The sequence below is a fragment of the Ylistrum balloti genome, unplaced genomic scaffold (assembly GCF_031769215.1).
Source record: "Ylistrum balloti isolate Yb309-2 unplaced genomic scaffold, AGI_CSIRO_Ybal_v1 Utg369774, whole genome shotgun sequence".
Classification (NCBI taxonomy): Eukaryota; Metazoa; Mollusca; class Bivalvia; order Pectinida; family Pectinidae; genus Ylistrum; species Ylistrum balloti.
In genome coordinates, this window is record NW_026781966.1 from 1 (window position 1) to 22,673 (window position 22,673).

At 34.6% G+C, this 22,673-nt stretch overlaps 1 protein-coding gene across 1 annotated transcript; it reads right to left on the minus strand.

Moving 5' to 3' along the window:
• Positions 1-6: 6 nt before the first annotated feature.
• On the minus strand, positions 7-21,324 carry LOC132544011 (fibrocystin-L-like; the record flags this gene model as incomplete). The annotated part of the gene is given in 34 exon segments (XM_060207568.1): positions 7-50; positions 439-497; positions 499-598; positions 955-1,143; positions 1,472-1,716; positions 2,243-2,429; positions 2,597-2,732; positions 2,878-3,002; positions 3,197-3,466; positions 4,073-4,178; positions 4,594-4,716; positions 4,845-4,999; positions 5,752-5,851; positions 7,091-7,245; positions 7,704-7,855; positions 8,106-8,236; positions 8,552-8,788; positions 9,197-9,348; positions 9,630-9,779; positions 10,127-10,410; positions 11,093-11,181; positions 11,950-12,218; positions 13,119-13,211; positions 13,661-13,771; positions 14,204-14,274; positions 14,464-14,506; positions 15,175-15,257; positions 15,761-15,811; positions 16,382-16,475; positions 17,218-17,275; positions 17,606-17,696; positions 19,536-19,755; positions 20,570-20,632; positions 21,222-21,324. Coding segments are annotated over 34 exon segments (4,539 nt in total), but the record flags the coding sequence as incomplete, so codon positions are not given.
• Between the last annotated feature and the right edge of the window lie 1,349 nt (positions 21,325-22,673).

Consider the following 22,673-nt stretch of genomic DNA (forward strand, 5'->3'; position numbering starts at 1 on the left):
AGTACTAAGTGTACCGACACAGGATCCGGACGCTGAAGGGTTGTCAACACCTACACACATGACAAAAGTCATTGTATAACTTAAACTACGATTACCTTTAATGTAAGACCAAAAACGTTTCTATAGAAAAAAAAACATTGAATGTTGATAATTAGAAATATGAACATTGCAACGTATTAAAACTCAGATCTATGAACAATTTTCCAATTTGAGTCGACGGGACAACATGGAAAAATGGTTCAAGTCGGATTATTTTTCTTTGATTTTGTGGTTATTCTTAATCCATAAACTTATATGTTTAAATCATAATAAGTTGACTGGTTAAAAGAGCCGAGCCCAAACGAAAAATACATGATTTTGCATTAAAGTTAATCTTTCATATAGCTAGTAAGAATTCACACGTGAACTTTCCTATTTCAAATCATTATGACGTCTTACCCGAATTCTTGTCATAGACAGCCTCAATTCCACCAATTTTGACACTTAAGTCTCCAACATACGCTAATGGACCCTCGGAACCATGTAGTTGTATAGATATCTACATAATCACTCCAAAAGTATTTGGTGCCCAATGTATTAAACTTGAATTCAAAAGCGCCTGCAAAGAAAATACACTTTCATAGTACAATATATATACACGTTTTATTTTTCAAGGACTGTTGAAATTGTTTTATTGGATCATTGTGGTATATGAATGTAATGAACACTTTATTTGATCGCAGTGATCTCTCTGTTAACTAGTGGGTGCTCGTTAATATGGCTAATAGTGTCGATGTTTACCTTAGTTTCATGGATTTTGCGCTTGGATTAAAATTATACAAATGGCGCAGTTGCAAAAACTGTTGAAAGATCTTATTTTGTAGTGGTTCTACTAGTTTTTGCAATTGAATATCAACATAGTTGCGATTAAGTTTTTAGATGTTTTGTATACAATTTGATCAGGATGATTCTTACCTGTTTTTGTTCCAGTGGGACCACTACTGAAACCATCGGTTTCGGCTTCAATAGAACTAGCATTAGTGGTCTGTTGCACTCTCGGCTTCATTCCGGCCACCCAGGTTGGGTAGTTCCAAGTCCAGCGAACCGTGTCACCCTGATTCACTTGTAGGTTCTTTGGGTTCCAAGCATAACCAATGCCAAAAGCTGAAAACGTTTCAAATTACTTGCAAATCTCAGTTGAAACTTAAAACATTTCTTTTTTCCATTTCCTCTTTTTTGTTCCACCTGATTTGGTCAGGTTTTGCAATTTTCATTCTTAGTTTTTCCCTCTTGCAACCATTATCAAACAATTTTGTAATATCGAAAGTTACTATCAAAGAGCTCTGAGTTTTATTTAACTATTTTTTCTCTATTTTCCTTATTTATTTTATTCAGTGACTGCATATGAATTCTAAGAAAAACATTACGGAATTAGTGTTTCTCCCCAAGGCCAACAACATCTACAAGTGTTACCCTGAATCATAATCCTCACCGAAATGCGATCCCTGATTGTCAATATTGTGGACTATTCCTGTGTCACCAATTTTGCATACGATCTGCGTTGACGTAGCAGTTGCAGCGTCAACATCACAGACGGTATCTCCAAATTTTACTTCAGCATCAGAACCCAAACCGTCTCCGGTAATGGTAACCATGGTCCCTCCATGGAGCGAGCCTTGAAGTGGGTAAACGTTGGTGACTTTCATGAGGTAGTCAACTGTAGGCACAGCATTTGAGCTGCATGAATAATAAATGTGTTAATCCATCACTTTGTGACAATTTGAAGGAATTTACAGTGATATGTTTACTGCATAGCGATATTACATACTACTTTGTACTACCAATACCAGAAAATGTGCATTTTCAACGATTAGCTTTTTTATTGATAAATCTTGAAGGTTTCTGTAAAAATCATATTACAGTCTTTGGCAAAATGTTTTTCCTTACAAAACTCATAAGATTACACATTTGAATGAAGTTGTAAGAATCGATGTTTCGTCGATGTATAATCTAATAAAAAATAACGAGAACTCCGTTTATTGTATCCAGCCATAATTTTCATTGGATATCATGCTATTTACCATGAAATTGATATCCATCTTATCTCATAATTCAGTTAAATTAAGCCTGATCTCTGCTAAATCAAATGATATTCTAAATTCTATAACGTCTGATACTAGCTGGTAATATAACCAATGCAAACCTGTTAAGCATGTATAACCTTTAAACTTCAACTTTCACACAGATATTAGAACATAACTACCTAGAAAGAACAGCAGCGCCATCTGTTCCAACGACAACTTGAACAGCCTTCAATCCTGGAGTAAGCGATGGAAGGGTAGCGGTCACTTGCGTGTTCGAATATATCGAAGGGGAGACAACTGTACCACCAATGATTACTGTTCCAGAGCTGCCAAATCCTGACCCGGAGATCGTTATTGTAGCTCCACCTGGCGTAAGATAACATTACATCAAACAATCAAACAACAACAACACTAAATATAAAAAACTAGGAAGAAAATCATAGAAAATGTTAGCATTGATGATATAGTACAGATATACTGTATTGTATTTATTATTATGATTCATTACAAACACGACTTTGAATTAAACTGACCTTTAACCCCTGATGTTGTTGGAGTAATGGAAGAGATCTGAGCGGTGATTCCAGAATCATATGTAAATGAGCTTGAGGCTGTAGACGACGGAACTCCCGCCATGGCCACAACCACAGATACAGCCCCAGCTGATGTCTTCAAATGCAAACCACACCAACAAATGGTCAAAACAATACAAAATATTACGTGGGAGAAATAGGACTGTAATCAAATTTACCAATACCAATACCAATTAAGTGTTTGAATGATGAAGTTGGTATAACTATAACAGAGTACTGACCTTGGGAGGTATGACGCACACTATCTGGTCAGGGGATGTGGAGATGACTGGACAGTTTTGACCATCTACGGTCACTGTTGCATCACTCCTGAAGCCATATCCATCAACAGTCAGATTTACGCCACCTAGAAAGCGAAATGAACCGACATCGACTTATTTAATGAGTCATATCACATTAAAAACTGTAGGGATTACTTAGTACTTCAACAACTTGAAGAGGGTGTATAAACAATAAACTACAGAAGAGGGACATCGAAAACAGTGTAAACCGCTCAGACTACAAAAGAATGGTGGAGAAATCATAGATGGCTGTACTTACCGCCTAAACTACTGGACGATGGTGTGAAACTGTTGATTCCTGTAGTATAGATGTAACTGACGTCACCACCACTGTGTTGCGCCATTCCAGAACCTGCCACATTGACATCTACCTTGTAAATGCCCTCTGGGCCGCTGCCAATTATACAAGTAATTGATGTAGATGTGGATCCAGTCACAACACAGGCCGTGCCTCCAATCATTACAGAATTTTCAGCAGGTGTTCCACTGAACCCCGTCCCGGAGATGGTAGCAACTGTACCAGAGAGCCCTACCAAAAGTAGCGTTTGGTAGATCTGATTATCCAAAAATGTTCAACTTTCTACAATACGTTCATTATATATTATTATATAATGTTGCTCACTAGAGGTAAAATTATGAACATTCAAATAATATCTCATTAGTTTTAGTTTTCATGGAAAACATGTTCAATAACTTAAACTGCTAGGTCATAATAGGCAAAACAATTGATTGCAAGAAAAAGCCAAAATCATTATCACGTTTCAATACAAATTTACCAGTAGTTTCCTTCTAAGAATCTAACTCATCGGTGACCTATGGACCTAACTTTTAAATCATGGAAGGCGATTGAAAAATATCAAAACATAATGTCAAAATTCATCAGGGAAGTCAATTGCCGCATTGTGTGATAAATTTGTATGTATAATACTTTCAAAGGGTATGAAAAAAACGTACTTTTATAATAGTTACATCTCTGACTTGAGTTCTAGTGGATTGAGGATTGAAAACAGGTTCATATCGCTATAACGTACCCTTCAGGGATAAATATGAAAGAACAACCCGGAAAAAAGTCAGGATAATTTGAATAAGTCACTTCTCTGGGGATTTCCTGTCCTTGCACATTTTGAAGACTCACCTGTACCCGGAGATATGCTTGTTACTGTAGGCGTACTACTCATTAACCATTCAAAGTCACATGTTCCAGAACATTTAGTCGGCACATCATTGATAAATGTCGTCACCTGGAGCACAAATATGATTTTAATAAAGTGAGATAAACCTCTAACTAACCAACATACAGCTTTCAAAAATAGTTATCTTTACATTCATTTAACTCTAAACTTGCACTCTAGGACTACTCCAGGAGAATCATTAACGAGTCGATATTTTCACGTCTTCACACATTTTTTACTTATCAATATTTTTCTTTTTTTTTTTGTTCTCGAATATTCCTTTCATATATGAAACTAAATAACCAGATTCTTTAAATTCAAGTTTAAAGGTTACGTTATTACTCTGCTTAAAATAAAACAAAAATGGTGTTTTCTGTAAAGATCATCAATACTGAACAGATTCAACTTGATTGATGATTTCAAATTTTTTTTAAAAATCGATTATCTTTCAGATAGAACGAACATCAGTAACTGACATAAGTACCTGTGCTTTACTATCGGGAACTCTGAGTAATTCCCCTGGTATAGGATCAAAAACAACATGGCCGTCTGTCACATCTTTAGGTAGCATGACAACAGATTCTCCTGTAAGACGACTAGAGTCAACCTGGGAAAATAACCAACAAATAACTTCAGAGAAAGGATACATTATCTGTAAATTGGATGCACCTTCAACATATTATACTGAAGCAAGTGTTTTTCTATATCTGTGTTTAAATTCAAGACTTTTTTCACCTGAATTAGCGCCTGGTCCCCGGCCAAAGAGTCGTAAGTTATCATCCAATTGAAATTGGCGCAATCTCCGTCTTTTGTAACCGATGCATCATTGAGACCCTCAATTGACTTCAAGTTGTCTGCTAAACTGTCTGTATCAATGTCGGCCGGCATTGCTTTTTAAAGGATTAAATAAAAACAGACACGTGCTAGAATATTTCAGTAGCAAAATCGTGGTTGATTGTACAAATGACACAAAGAAATTAATGACACCATTTCAAATAAAACTTTAGAATTATGTTCAGTTAAGTATGAAATAAAACAGAATGTACTCAATAATGATTAAATTTGTATAATAAAGAGTTGTCTTTCCTTTAAGAGCTCTTCAGCAATGTCAGAGGTTATACATGCCAATCCACAAAGATATTCAACTAATCAAATATAAGCATCAACAGTTTATCGGTTCAGAAACTGATTTCAAACATGTATGGCAGATGATAACTCAAAAGAATATTTTAACCTTAAGTAACTGATATTCGTTTATTTGGAGATTTATCTTAAATAATTAACTGCGAACAAATGATAATCACTTAGGATACAAATTTCTAGTAGATTTTCTGAGTACTGTTTATCCATGAATTCATGAAAACAAGTTCCAGGATTTAATTTTCTTTCGAATACTAAATATGATGAATAAAAATAGAAAATAAATTTACATTTATTTATTGATTTTTTTTCTCGCCAATGATAATATCAACAATGATACAAACAAAACGAAAACCAAAAATTCACAAAAATGGAAACACAAGAAAAAGAAACAAAGAAATAGATATAATTAAAACTATTTATCAATAGGTCAATGCACAAGGAGTTTAAATTATTGATCTTAAAACCCTATTCACCAAGTAATCGAATTGCTGTTACTCACCAGGAGTTGTCGTTTCTAGAAATGTTAGAGTAAACGTGCCCTGGATCGGAGGAGATGCTGCTTGGTCTCTGTTCACTGTAACATTTGCTCCAGAAGGAGTCTTTGACAAAACGTATAGATAAGTTGCCTAGTGTTATTTGTTGATACATTTCTAGCGTGTCATGTCTCTTTACATTATATTCTAAATTTTCCTTGAGAAAATCGTATTTGTTCATTGACATTTCCCTCTAATCAATCTCATTTCTTGTTTTCTTTATTTGGAAATATAAGGAAAAGCATGTGTTCTGTTTAAATAAAACCCAGTCTTATTTTTGTTTCGAAGTTTTTGTATTATCGCTAAAGAATTGAGAAGTATAACATAGGGATCCTTTATATTATTTGGGTCTATATCTCTAAAGAATTGAGAAGTATAACATAGGGATCCTTTATATTATTTGGGTATAACATAGGGATCCTTTATGTATTATCTCTAAAGAATTGAGAAGTATAACATAGGGATCCTTTATATTATTTGGGTCTATATCTCTAAAGAATTGAGAAGTATAACATAGGGATCCTTTATATTATTTGGGTCTATATCTCTAAAGAATTGAGAAGTATAACATAGGGATCCTTTATATTATTTGGGTCTATATCTCTAAAGAATTGAGAAGTATAACATAGGGATCCTTTATATTATTTGGGTCTATATCTCTAAAGAATTGAGAAGTATAACATAGGGATCCTTTATATTATTTGGGTCTATATCGCTAAAGAATTGAGAAGTATAACATAGGGATCCTTTATATTATTTGGGTCTATATCTCTAAAGAATTGAGAGGTATAACATAGGGATCCTTTATATTATTTGGGTCTATATCTCTAAAGAATTGAGAAGTATAACATAGGGATCCTTTATATTATTTGGGTCTATATCTCTAAAAAATTGAGAAGTATAACATAGGGATCCTTTATATTATTTGGGTCTATATCTCTAAAGAATTGAGAAGTATAACATAGGGATCCTTTATATTATTTGGGTCTATATCGCTAAAGAATTGAGAAGTATAACATAGGGATCCTTTATATTATTTGGGTCTATATCTCTAAAGAATTGAGAAGTATAACATAGGGATCCTTTATATTATTTGGGTCTATATCTCTAAAGAATTGAGAAGTATAACATAGGGATCCTTTATATTATTTGGGTCTATATCTCTAAAGAATTGAGAAGTATAACATAGGGATCCTTTATATTATTTGGGTCTATATCTCTAAAGAATTGAGAAGTATAACATAGGGATCCTTTATATTATTTGGGTCTTAGTCATCTATTTATCAAAATTTCTATGTTTCTTACCTGTGACGAAGCGGAAGTGAAAAGTGGGAAATTGTATCCACAATTAAGCGGGACAATGGTAACTTGGTGACTACCTGCTGACCCAGTCACTGTGACACTATCTACTTGTACACCGTTTGGTGTGGCTGCCTTTAGACGTTGCATCGCGATTCCAGCTGCAGCAGATAATTAAGAATTAAGATCGATTTTGACTTGATATTTAATAATGCCAACTTGTAGCTGACTAACAGTTACGAATTGAATCAATTTAAAGAGGTCATGGGTCTACCTATCTAACGAACAAGGGGCGAAATTGTTTTGGTAAGTGGACAAGGCAGAACTGCATGAAAGTTATCGAGAGGCACAGTTCGAAAAACAAGCCTTATATGATTTAGATAATACCGGTAGACGACATTCTTAATTAAAAGAAACGATTTTCACAATGTTTCAATTTTCAACAATCAAAAAAGGTGTGACCTGTTTTTCTTTTAATTACATTTTCATGGTATCTATTTTTGTGTGATTTCAATGCATCAGCTGTGTCCTTGATACAGACTATATAAATATCACGTGATCCAGAGACATTTCTTAGAAACTTGTGTTTAATTTTAATGTAAAATACAATTAAATCTACCATCAGTGGTCGGCGTTGTTGTACCCATGTACACTTCATCGATGTACATATCTCCGGAACGATAGACAATTACTGTATTCAGGAAAAATCTGCTTCCTCCAGTTGCGATGGCGCTCAAAGCAGTCAAGACCTCGACACAGCTGTATTCCCACCTAGAAGGGAACCAAAAATGCTTAGTTGAATTTATTGATCCAAGCTAATATTTGAAGATGAATATTTTGGTAAAATAAAAAACGGTTTTTGCGCGAGTTCCGGTATCATGATTAACTAAGATCAAAATAATAAAATATATTTATTTCCTTGAAGCACTGAACTGATTTTAGTCGGCATCATCTTTCAAGTGCACATTTGTTGTATGTTTCAGACTTCCCTAAACAATATCCCTAATACAGAAATACATACGATGTAGTTCCGGTTGTTGTAATGACGTTTGACAATGTTGCCCATGCATCAACAGACTCTGATTGTTGGTCTGTGTATGTGTACGACACCCTGAGGTTAGTCCCGATAGCCCCTTGATGAGCGAAACATAGCTGTAATAAATTGACATGTTTTGGTTACGTGAAGGTTTGATAATCACTAGCTGTTTTATACTTTGTATTTTATGACATAAGAACGGTTATCGTGTTTTCCAGTGATAAATAAGGTCCTTGTTTATCAGTAGAAGTTAATGAGAGGTAGATATTACAAGTCATTTAACCTACTACTGATCTGCTATAGAGCCATACTAGAGACCTGAATTGTGTATTTCTCCTTACCAGGTACTAGCTAAATTTCGCTAAACTAATTCAGTTCAGCGAAACAATCAATTCATTATACAGCTGTTTCGTCATTTTAGAAGTAAATACCTTTGGGCTCAGCGTCAAGGAAAGTGGATCAGTGTTTGAATCAGATCTGAAGATATATCTCGGGTTTTTGACGACAAACTTGCCGCAGAAGGCTTCCATTTCTTTAAAACGGTTATATCGGTTGTAGGACGGGGTAGAAGAGGAAGATTCAAATGTGTACTGCACTTTCTTTCCAGCAGGGCTCGATATATGTGACGGACATCTTGTGCTGAAGAGTGTCTCCATTGATTTTTGTACCTTGATGATAATCATCGTTAATATTGTCAAAATGTTAATTTAAGAACTCCTTGTAAAGCGTAGTATGAATTCGTGGCCAAACAGGCACCATGCGGTAATTCTATATTCATGTACAGCGCCACAAAATAGAATGTAAAGCTAAATAAATCTGAAATGTATTCAATAGTATTTCTATGAGAATTGTCAATAAAACCAGAGGTACTCCACATTCAGAAGTGAATGTATTACAATAAACTCGTAGCAAAGAAGAAAACACTTCTTGAACATCATGCAAGAAAATGTTATCTGATATAAAACATTCCTTGAAAAGTCAAGACAAGAAGTACAATACAATAGTATACATTCTAAAATAAACCAAACAGCAATACTATCGGCACGATATTCAGTTGTTTCCTGACAAGTTCATACCTCGCTAGATGGCGCCCCTGGTGACAAGAGCGGTGCGGGAACTCCAGCAATCGACAAAGCCACCATTGCACCACTCGGAACTCCAGTTGTTGTCTTGGTTACGCTCACTGTAAGTGAGGCTGAAGTCTCGAAATCAAAGGCTGGGAAGTCTCCTGAAACAAATTGCATCAATGGAAGGTCAGTATCGCCAGTGTCCCCTAAATGCGTCAGGTCATATTTCATGTGATATAATTGACATATCAGAAATCAGGAACAAGGATCAAGTGAAGAAATTCATTATACCTATCAATGACGAAGGGCGAACGGAACGACGTAAATACTGATAAAATAGGTCAATCGATGATGGATCGTTACTAAGGAAGGAGATATATACATGGTAGTATATGTTTTGTGCACATGATCTCATCAAATGATTAAGTTTACAAGTACTTACCCCTATCCGATGTAAAGGTGATTGTGTATTTGAAGCCGTTCGTGGAGGTAGTTTGTGACGTAACAGATACACTTTCACCGCTACTAAACACTGGGAGCTTATTGATAGCTGTCGCTACATCAGCGGAGTCCGCCTGGAACGCGATTAAATCTGCAATCATAAATAGTTTAGGGTTTTGAAGGAATAACGATAGTGCAGATAAGGAAAGGTAGACAACTAGCCAGCCATGAGGACCGAAGAAAAATATTAAAATTCTAGCGGAGTTTTGTGAGAAGTATGAGTTAGTATGCTTATATAGCAAGAACTGGGTATTTTCTATGGACAGAAGTAGGGACACTTTATCAACAATTTCACGTTCTGTAAACGGACTGGTTTCAGATTTTGTTTCACATGAAGGCCAGGTTATGATAACATATATGATATAATTAACACGGGCTATGCATATGTAATTAATCAGCAGTGAGCATAAGTAAGGACTGTTTCCTCTCATCATGTACCTGTAAACGCATTGTAAAGGGACAATCTGAACTGGCCTCCTGATCCAGATACTTTCTCCTCAATTGTGACTTCCTGTACAGCAGAGGTCGAAGATCCGGTAGTAAAACCAGAGAAGGTGATATCCTGGATCTCACGTTTAATGGTAGATGTAACCTCTATCTTTTGAACTTCCGGCTTAGCGTTGTTTGTGTAAGCCCTTGTTAAATTTGTATCGTAGAAGCGAGCTGAAACTTTGGCGTACGCCCCAACTGTTCCTTCACGGTGATAGACTTCCATATAATATCTACAACAATCAATAAATGCGTTATATAGTTAATGTACAAAATCTGTATAAACTCTTCGTTTGTATCTATGTAAAAATCAACCCTGATTTTTAGTTTCTCGGCAGTTGTCTCTTTCAATTATTTTTTTCAGAGACATGTATAGGAGGATAACTTTTAGAGAATGTAAGAAGAGTTGTAAAGACGAATTTATAATATCATAATGTGTAAGAAATCTCAACAGAAAAGATTAATTTCAATGTACAGGTACTTAATTTTAAACACATGGAGGGGTGACGCAATGATGGGCTAAATGGTTTTCCACATACATCAGCGATAAAGTTCTCCTTGAAAAATGGAAACTTACCATAACTTACTAAAACATTCAATAAAGCTTTCAAATGAAATCTGACAGAAATATTGGCAATCACTGTCTTTGAGCCTGTACGTACATGTTCCACAATAATAATGTCCCACAATAACATCGATTTAAATGTTATTTTACATTAAATAGTAATGAGTTTGTGTCTCGTCCAATCGTGATGTATCATGATATCTGCAATATGTTGACCATTTTCGTTAAGACATATGATAATAACTATTTTGGTCTATAAATATATTTACATGTTGACCATTTTCTGAAGACCTATGACAATATCAACTGTTTTTGTCTTTAAAATATCTTTACTCAATGGTATTTTTTACCTGTTAGCCTTGGCCAGGTTTTTCCTTGAGGAACTCTGACTAATGGCGCTATCATAGTTGCTTGTAAGTCCCGCGTAAGCAATTCTCACCTAATGAATAAACATATAATGTCTAAGAAAACATGCACTCTTTGCTATAATTATTAATTGGTATGAGGTTTCAAACGACAGAACACGCATCAAATAAATGGAATTGCATCTTATTGAAAGGATAAGACAAATTGAGGTCGGAAACAGCGCAAGTATAGTATACCGATAGATAAAAAACTATCATTTGAACTCAAATAAAAAAAGACAAAAATGAATCAAACTGAGGAAAAAACCGAGTCTTTATCAGAAGAAATGTGAAAAAGGACAAAGATGAGCAATACCACGTTTTCAAAATTAGAGAAGTAGTGCAAGTTAATACAACGCAATCACTGATCACACCAATGCATTGAATAATCGTAGGTTAATTCTGATCAACTATTCATCAATATCATATTAAAGAAAAATATCGATTATTATGATTACCGCTTAATGACACACAGTTAAAGGCATCATAGTGTTGAAATTGAACAGTTATCTTCAACAGTATTGTGTATTTAAAACTACTCCGGCAGTCAAAATCCAATAGTTACCCATTTATGTTGAATCACAAAACATTTGAAATTCCTATTTCGGCACGCATCCTAAAGATTAATATCGTCCGACCAGTTTAAATATTGAGGTAGAAAATGTATAATCTGCATAATATAGGGCAGAATAAGTCACACTCAAGAGTGCAAACTTCTTTTAGATATAGGTATAATGTTTACCGTTCTGAAGAAGACATGTACATCCAACATATCTAAGCTGAAATAAAATTCCATGACTAACCATATTGGCAGGGTCATCGTCAGTGCTGAGATAAAGTTCAGCCCCATCATCTGCCATGATATGGAAACTGTAGGATCCGTCAAAAGGTGGTTTGAAGAATCCGCTCATTTTCGTGACCATATTATCCATGGTACTGTCAGTGTAGTATGCCTCATCTAGGAAATCCGTGAAGTAGTCTGCGGCACTATTGTCTAGAGCTCCAACCTCGGACAAAAGAGCTTGTGTCTTTGTGGTGGCATTCCAGATCTCAAGCTTTAGACCACGGTTTCCTAGCAATAAAAGCATAGGTATGAGAAACTTAGGAAATATTGCTTAAGGAAATTAAGCAAATAATGAAAATGCATAGTGTTCATCCAAAAGAAACAGTATCCACAGAGTGGTTAAACCTACAGGTCAATATATACGATTACAGTGATATATGACAAAATAGCTGTAAAATGTTAGTTTATTGATTTAATTACAAATAATTAATCATTGCTGATATGTAATTGGTAGTATAAGTAAGTATGGTTTGGTTGTGGAAATGTATAATATATATATATATCGATATGTTTCTCTCTCTCTCTATATATATATATACTTTAACCAAGCATGGATAAAGTAGTGCAGAGAGAAGGCTAGTTTTATCAACACAATGCTATACTAAATTCGTTTCCAATTAAATTCCGATTAAGTTAGTTTGGAATGGACATCTGAAACATTAATCTCAATAGTCCATGGAGATGGTTGACATCTAATTTGCGAGAGAAGCTTTCAATCTCCCTTACAGAGGTCACCAGCGACAAGCTAATGATTTCAATGATTTAATTGTTTATTCGATAATTAATTCTGCGAGTCCGTGTGGAAGTTGATAATGTATGATAACCTTAAAAGGTTAATAATTGAATAATGTGCAGCAATTAGACACATGTTTTCTCTCTGTTCTCACAATGTAGATTTATTTTGAGGATAGAAAATAGTCAGACTGGGGACTGAGTGATTAGATTGAAAGCGACACTCGAGGTTTGAAAGTCGAGCGTGGGGGAGAGAACGCGCGAGCGGTAGAGAGAGTAGACATCATGTTCCTATGAGGGATGTATAGCTGAGGGACATAGACGCAACGCAATTAGCATAATAAAAGTTATACGATCAAACCAGAAAACATGTTGATGGTGTGTAACAGATACTACCTGCATGTCTGGCTGGAGTCGATACTGGTTTAGCTGCTGTCTCGCATGTAATCAGTGTTTTGCTCACGGCGCCCTTTATAGTACAGGGCGTACCTATAATACAAGCAACATTTTAAGTTAGCAAGGTTTGTGTATGCCTTTATTTTCCTGAATTACTAAAGACAAATTGCATATCGCTCATAAAAGTCAATAGAATAAAATAAAATAACTCGTGAGACTGTTGATTTTTAATGACGGTTATAAAACTTAGACAGTCTTCAAAATAGCTAAGAAAGCCAATAGAAAATTATTGGTATTGTATTCTGTTTTTTTGGTTTTTGTTCCTGTTCTCTCTGTAAAATTGTTTTTATGTGCTAAGACATCGTTCAAAACTGGACTTGAATTTATTATTGGTAGCTTCTTCGCGTTTGTTTCATAAAGTTAGGGACATAAGTCAATAGTACACGCCATTCTCATATGTAAGATACGCAACAAAATCAACATCGCTATATTACATACATTTTAGAAATCAAGACAATTTATATGGCTTAATTGATACCTACCTCCAACCATTACAACGGCACCAGTGCGGGTTTCGTCAAAGTTACTTCCGTTGATGGAGATAAGGGTTCCTCCCTCCACACTGCCAGTGGCTGGGGTGACCGAGGTTATCTCTGATAAATAGAACACGACCATTTAACATGAACAGAAGTATAATGAAGAACGGAGTCCCACCCTCCACACTGTCAGTGGCTGGGGTGACCGTGGTTATCGTGAATAAATAGAACACGACGTTTCAACATGAAAAATAGTATATGTATCAGAAGCAATTTCATGAAACTCGTTTTTTATATCAATGTTAATGAAATGATCAAAATACCAACACATTCCATTGGATTTTTTTTTAAACCAGAAGAAACCAAGAAATTTACAATTCAAGAAAAGTCTATATGGGTAGAATGAAAGCACTATCTCCGCCCACAATAAGTTTAGAACTTACTGCTCGTGTATAGTTTAGCATACAGAATCTATTACCTTGTTTACAATCCCGTAAGGTATGTTTTATGATGATTATGTCTCATTTCATGGTTAAACAATGTACATACCAGCGTAAGTCTGGAACATGTAGAACTGGTAATTCCCACTGACTTGGTATAAGTCCTTACTTGGTTCAGCCCTGAACATAAAGCAACTAGTTTCTGATTTGACAAATACGAAGTTTAGTACTTTTTTATTCACACTTGAGTAATGTTTCTAAAGGTAAAAGCGCATGATGTTTCTTTTTCGTAATACGTAAAACAAATGCTATAATTCATTAGAAAATGGCAACAAGCGACATTCAAATTGAAAAAAAAAATCTACTCACCTTCCGTACTCATCAGAAATGATGAAAGTGCCATTGATGTTCCCTATAAGTAACCAAATACAAATGTTGATATTCAAGGGATTGTGATGTTTGATATGGTTTTAGCATTGTCAGTATCGACTCAGGAGGTTGACATGTCGATAAACCTTCATATTCACTCTGGAACCTTTGGGGCAGAATACTAATTATCTAAACGTTAAATGTCATTTTGAAATATTGTATCAGCAGATCATTGTTACAATAACAGAAAGACCGTGGATATAAAGCGGAATGTTATAATAAAACGTCTTTTTCTATGGTTATCCACAGAAAATGCTGCAATGAAAGAAACGTTTTTAAAAACAAACATCGATCTAGGATTTTATTAATCTCTTTAACTTTATTTTTCATAAAATCGAATTTGAATTTATTGGTTAAACTCATAATTATCAAGATATAAAATTTACAGTTTTTAAACACACGTTTAAAGCATCGTATAATGGAGTCACTACGTGTTTTGTGCAGAAAGTGTGTGTTGTGTATGTCGGGTATACAGGTGAAATAGACAACATCTTATCATACTTATTTTCCGCTCTAAATCTACAAATAATGGCCTTTCAATCAAACGACACATGTGAAATTTATTGTATAGAAATAGTGCGGTATATATTAATTTCACTATCACTACAAACATTGACCGACTAGCTGACCAGTGGTCAATCGATTACTTACCTATTTTAGTGCCATTCACTCCGATTTTACATTTGATATAACCATTATCACTGCCACCATTGTTGTCCAACTGGATCCCATAACTGTGGAGACAATAACTTGTTATAAAATATTGATGATGAAAATAACTGTCTTTTTAACGTTCTTTTCTTGGAAATAAAACCATTGATCCGCACCATTTGATCAGCCACCACAACTACACAAAAGTGTATAAAACGTGATGTCTGGTTTAGATATATTAGCTTTTAGGAACAAATTGGGAACTGTACAAAGCATATATATGGTGGATGTCGTCGATGAAGTAGAAGACGCTTACTTTTCCGAAACACCTTGCCTTTGCTCCTTGTATTTTGTCCACGAGCCTCGATGTAAATCTTTCTTTTGGTCATATATTGCCCTAGTTTTGTTGCATCTGAGTTTGCATATTGATAATGTTGGCATACTGGTATTTTCTTGTTGTATTTAATGTTTGATATATGTATACACAATAAACATTAAGTACGTGAAAGTAGGCCAGGACTAACTATACAATGAAGATTTGATTACATTGGTCTGAACGTTTTCGGCGGATGAACTGGATACTTACAATACGTCATCTGCTTGCTTCAGCTCACAATTTTGACCTCCAACATAAACTCTACAAGACAAAGCATGGATCTAACATCAAAATTAAGCGTTTCTTTATCTATGCTTTCAAAATCGTTTTGGGAAGAATAAGTGTCACTCTGTTAAATTTCTAGCCGAGCCGCAAAATACTGCTCGAGTTGCGAAAACTTGCTCGATATGTTGAGCGTGATACTAGAAAAACAGTGGTCCCTCGTTCGAATCCTAGTATCGATATCCTAAAATACTGAAATAAATAATGACCACTTCTGTCATATTATACATATTTACTGTAAGAAAAGTTTGAAGGGGTTTTTTTATTTAGAATTTTACTCATTCATTTTATATGATTTATTCCTTGAACAAAATGGCAATTAGTTGAACAACACGTGTATTGTTATATGTACTCGCCATTCTTTCTCACGATATCTACCTAAAAGGTTTTTTTTTAAATACCTAGTCTAATATTATGTTTACTTTTCATTCTTTTTGGTTACGTGGAGTTAGAATTATTCGTTGCATTTTCTTCATTATCTGGATCTGCAATAGTTTTTTAAACTAAATCCTCACCCACAGGACAATTGTTTTCATGAAATAAACATACCGTACAATATTGACTGTTTTCCCATTGGAACTTTCATCCTTGTTACTTCCATACATATCTGTGAAGATCTTTCCAGAAAGTGTTATAATTGTACCTGGAACCCAGAAAATTGTATCCTGTAACACTTATAATACTAATGATTGACTTCTCAGAATCAACAAACAGGTTATTTCTGTGTCTGATGTAAATATGGACACTTTATCTTACGAAATATCTGTAGATTCAATATAACTTTATTTCAATAATCTACAAAAGTCACATGTAAATAGCACCTTTCAGTACAATTTAGAATCAGATATACACAGTTCAGCCCAATCATGAGTTCAATAGTACCACATAGATGTTCTGTCGGCATCATCATTTAAACTCTTACGTGTTAGAGATTTACAACTTGACATACACGTAGATCTCATATATACCATGTTTATCATACAATGTATATCATAAATGTTTATCATAATTTGTCTATAATACAATGTAATACCATATATATCATACAATGCTTATCACACAATGTTTATCATACAATGTTTGTCATACTATGTTTATCACACAGTGTTCGATACTTAACATACAATAGTTCATTTGCATTGTTTAATACGCCATATTGAATGAACATGTCGGCTGAAGACTATTGAAGTGATTAAAAAACGATCGTGTTTTGCCATTATATCAATGTTAGCCTCTCAGAAGGTTACATTGTCTCGCAAGATTTCGTCATAACATGAGATAAAGACTATAGTCAAATAAACAGAAACTATAAATATTGTACGTACATGACTCTTTGTAAATAAATAACTTAGTTATAAAACCAGGGAAAAGCAATGGTTTCCTACCTGGAGGACCAGAACGAGGCTCAATAGAAGTAACGGTTGGTGTGTTTGAATCACTAGACTGAAATTGTAACAAGAAATCGTTATAATCGTGAACGTGTTCAAAATAGACTATGTTTTACTTAATAGTGACGTCACTGGAGAAAAGTCCGAGTTATAAAGGGATTGCGTTGTACATAAAAATTAATTTACTTGAAAAACAAGTGTTATTATTTTTTTTATCAATATGTAATCGTGTAAGGTGACCTGCAGTACGTATGTTTTAAAACAGAAAACTCAGATGTGATACATGACAAGACATTTAGAATGTGTTGAAGTCACTTTCCCTTTTCAGACAATGTTGTAAAATTGATATATCATATGTTTGAGTCAAACACAATGAAATACGTACAGCAAAAGGACAGTCGTTACATATGTTGCTGTCGTCGATTGAAACCCCATCAACAGCTACTTTAACTGAGTATGAGTCAGCCGGCATACGACTATCAAGGAATAGAAAATAAAAATCAATTATCAAAATTCACCCATAATTGTTTGACTTATGAGACATTAAAATTCTTAAAATTACGCATAATCAATAAACATATTTTAAAAGTAATCCATTTTTACGCTAGAGATCAAAGATGGAAAACATCCTTTACACAAACTAACAAAATGAGTGAAAAATGGGTTTAATGGTAATTTTGGAATGGTGTGTATCGTAGAGAGCAGCATCTTAGTTTAGAGTACATCAGGTCAAAAGTCAGTTAATGCTGGACCGAGGAAAAGATCCCGTGAGTGATAGGTAGTGATGCACGCCTGATAACGGGCGGGGTGTGTACCCAAGTGGTGAAGCACCGTGGCAGAATATCGCCAGTATGATTGATCAGGACAGGTAGATGCTTTCTTGTATGCCTCGCGCTGGCGAACACATTTGTAAGTAAACAAGATAAGAAACAATGTATAAGGTAGATCAAAGATGGGAAGTTCATAACGGGTACTCCTAGTCGCACGTGCCTTCATAATTAGATGCTCCGGGGGATGGGTTATTGTTGTCCAATTGGGACTAGGCTTAAATTAAGTATTTGGGTATTATTTATACAAAGACAATAGCCAGCAGAAGTCTAGTCGAGTCTTGGATCGAGTAGCTAGAGAGAGTTGGGAGTCGGACGTGGAGACGGGCAGAGTCCCGTATGGGACCTGCTCCGCGATGGAGCGGGTCCTGGCCAAGTTGGCCCATGGACATTTGTATGGAACTCTTTGATATGGACGGGCAGGTGTTTAGTTTTTGTCTGCCTTACACAGGTGTTTAGTTTTGGTGCCACGACATGATGCTGTATGTTGATTAGGAACTATCTTTAGTAAAGGATACTAACGCGAAGTACTAACTATGGTAAACCACTGTACGATGAAATAAACATTTCGGTCAACCCAAGTAAACACCGTGTTTCTGTACATTGTGTAACAAAACACACACACACACACACACACACCCTCACACACACACACACACACACACACACACACACACACACACACACACACACACACACACATTTATATATGCAATATACAATTACTGAATAATAATTCCATTCGTACACTGGGGCAAAGACGTTTAAACTGTCATTATACTTGAATGTTTATTACTGTGAATAACAGAAGTAGAAATGTCTTAATGTCACCTATGATGGTGTAAATTACAATTACTAATTAACATTTTTACAACTGTGACTAAGAAGTTGAACTATGTTAAATCTTGATACCTTGAATATCAATGATGGGGGTTTCCATCACCAAAATATATATATATACCAGTGTTACTTACAATAACTGATTACTGAAATTCAAGTTATCGGTTTGAGTGTGCATGAGTCAGCCGGCATAGAAGTGATGTGAACTTAAATCATTCATTTGACTGTATACGAACAGTAAGGCTATAGAGACAGGATAATTCAATTATCTATCATTGAGAAACATTAAAACTTTATCCTTGGCTGTAAAATCCAGTTCATTTACTTGTGATGTCCTATACATATATATCGATGACACGAGGACGTGGAATCTTTGTGACAACGAAGTTTAAGAAAGTGTTTTAAAAGTCAAGATATCTCTAGACAAAATATACCATTAGTGTATGGGGTTTGCTGTTACTTTCCTGATCCGCTAGAGGTCAAGCAAGGTCACGGTTATACAGAGAATACGACAGCGGAAGAGGAACTGACGTCATCAGATATGCCTGTAGACAACAACGGTTCAAAAGAGTCACAGAGACGTAGAACCTTTATCAAACCAATTTAAGGACAGGATGTGATCACGAGCTAAGATGACGTCAAACTTACAGAGTAGTGCACAGGATCTGTGTCTCGTGGGTACCATCTTTCTGAACGGGACAGTCAAACTGTTGGGTCCCCGACACCAGTGTGACATTGTTACCGAGGTGAGAGTTTCCTGCTCCATAGTTAAACTGATTCTGGGCGAAGCCTTTACCTGCAATGGTTAACAGAACCGCTCCATTTGTACTTCCTTTGGAAGGATTTACACTGGTGACATCGGCACATTCTGTAATGCAAAAAATAATATTAGTAAAATTAACATGTTAACAAATCGATTAAGACATGTTAAAGCCGTTGAAAGCACACTACATCGTTACATATAAGTTTTTTAACACTCCGAGAATTTACAATTCTAAATCAGGATAAAAACAAAAAAGAAGGAACATGAAGGACATAAGGGGAATTGAAGTTCTATAAATCTGGACTACCAAGCGAGACTCGAACCCGTAACGCCTTGGTGAAGGGAGAGCCTGCTTACCATTTCACTAACCAAGCACCTTATACTATTGAAATAATTCTTGTGTATTTAAGACTTGCTGTATGATCCTCATTAAATAATTTGTGAGTTTCAAATGGCATAAACTTGAGAATGAAAAAAATGTCTTTAACCGATGTCGAAAACAAAAATCACTGCGTATGTATTGGTTATTTGTGCCACGCAGCAATAAAAGCATTAAAATGATATGTTATAATACATTACTGTACGTTAGTACTTAACTGTTGTGACAAAAATCTGAATTGATGTTTGTACGACTGATTAATAGATAAAATAAAAGATTAAAGTCACAATCGAAATGTACTTTAATACTAGGGAAACATAGAACAGTGATCTCGTTTGGTTTAGAAACGATTAAATATTTCAATAATCAAAATCGTTTTGTAACAAAAACCAGTTGTTTACACTTCAGATGGTGGACACAAATAACTTAATTATTTACAGAATTACATCTTTTATAGATAAGACGTTATAAGTAAATGTGACTGACATCAAACAAGATTTATACAAAATATTTGTTTTTGTAATTACCATATATGTTTACCTAACTGGATACAGTTTATAACGTCCAACCCTACAGCGTAATCTGCTATCGTCTCAGCCCATACTAAGTATAAGAACATTAGGTAAGTCTATCAAAACATAAATCGGTACTTGTTTATGACAGAAATGTTATCTTTAAACATTAGCTATGATACACAGTTGTCGGGAAATGTCTTATAAAGTACCTAACATTAACCTAAAACGCAGGTGTATAAACACATTTCCGATTCCCAAGTCTTTAGTTGTACAGAAACCACAGGTGACTTTATTAATTAATTTTCCTGTGGGCTAGTTATTATAAATATTAAAACACGACTAAGATGAAAAATCAACAATACCTATTATGACACGTCTCTGTGACAGACATATAATTGACGAGTGTCCATACCTAATTCTTTTATATATTAAATCTCCCTTTAAACGAACAAAGGCAATTTGTGGTTTGTTTATAATAAATGTTTATTCTTTTAAGTCGGTGTTTCAATATATCCAGTGATATGATCGTTTTCTAAGTGCCCAGGTGTCCGACATATTGGCAGTCATCTATTAGTTCAGTAAGTTCTAAATCACTTACCAGATACAAATCCTTAATTGAACAGTGTGTTCTGTATTGATTCATCTTCATTTAAAATATTGAATGTTATACGTCTTACATAGAATCATCTTCAATGCTGACCCTGCATTTCTTTGCCCGTTGTGTTTGGTATAACGTCCGATAGTTTTACCGATACTACCACAACTGTAGTACTCTGCCATTGATCAGATGCCAATGTTAGTGTGCCAGTATTTACGTTATTATTATTATTATTTCTTTTATTTCCTCCAAGTGTGAAGAGTTGTACAAAAAGAACATACATTGACATTACAGAAAGTAATAGTGCGTTTGTACACAAATATACACATAAGAAACATTTAAATTAATATAAAGTAAACAGTATACACAGAGTTTACGTACGTATATTGTATACATACAACAACTCCTATAGTTAAGAATATAAACGCGTGAAGTAAGCGTTTTCCATATGGAACGATATAATATAAAGAAAAATTATATAGTAAACACATTGCATAAAAGAATCATTTCAATTACATACAAAGTGAACAATAGACACAGAGTTTACGTGCGTATATTGTATACATACACCAACTCCTAAAGTAAGGAAAATAAACGCACGAAGTACAATATCAAGATATATATATATATATATATATTGTATGAAGTAATGCAAAAGGAAAAAAAATCTTGATTTTCTTCTTAAAAAAATCATTTCGGGTATTTTTTCCCAGTTAAATCCAATAAATGTGCATATTACAACCATAGGATTTAAGACGTGAATATTTTCATATTGAAGTAAAAATGACCAAACATTACAAATACGACTACACACTTTCAGAGCTTCTTTCTCATGAAAGGGGAAACAATTCAACTTCGTCATATATACTATTTCTATCTCTATTTTTCAGGTAAAATAACTATTTTGAAATATTTTCGTTGAATTAATAAAATTATTTACCACGTATCTTTGATAAGACTTAGTAGTTTTGTGGGCCGCGTTCAGGAACATTTGTGAATATTCAAACCCTTGAAGTCAATCTCTACAGACAAAACGCTAAAATAATGGCACCTGAACCAGGTTTTCATCTTGTGTTTTACCTCTATATTCATACAGGTATGCTGAATTTCTTAGCACTAGGGTAATTAAAATGCCTCATCGATTTCCATGATTTTTATTATTATTATTATTTTAATCATCAAATTATTACGAAAAGTCTGTGAAAATATAGATCAATGCATAAATAAACCATAAACCATGATAAGTAAACATTGCTACCACTATTGATAATGTTATTTCTGTTCATTATAAACCTTTTGCTCTAAAATAGAACATCTTTAACAGTATGACACTTCTAGCTATCCTTATATATCTTACACACAGAAATTATGTGGTACAATATGCCTGCAAATAGATGTATTTGACCTCTGTCTGTTCCATCTTTTATTTGCTTTATTAGCAAAGCTTAAATAGGATAAACAAGATGAACTTGTCTGATTATTTTAGTAATGAATTCATAAATGCTAAGAGATAAACTCAACTATTCAAATT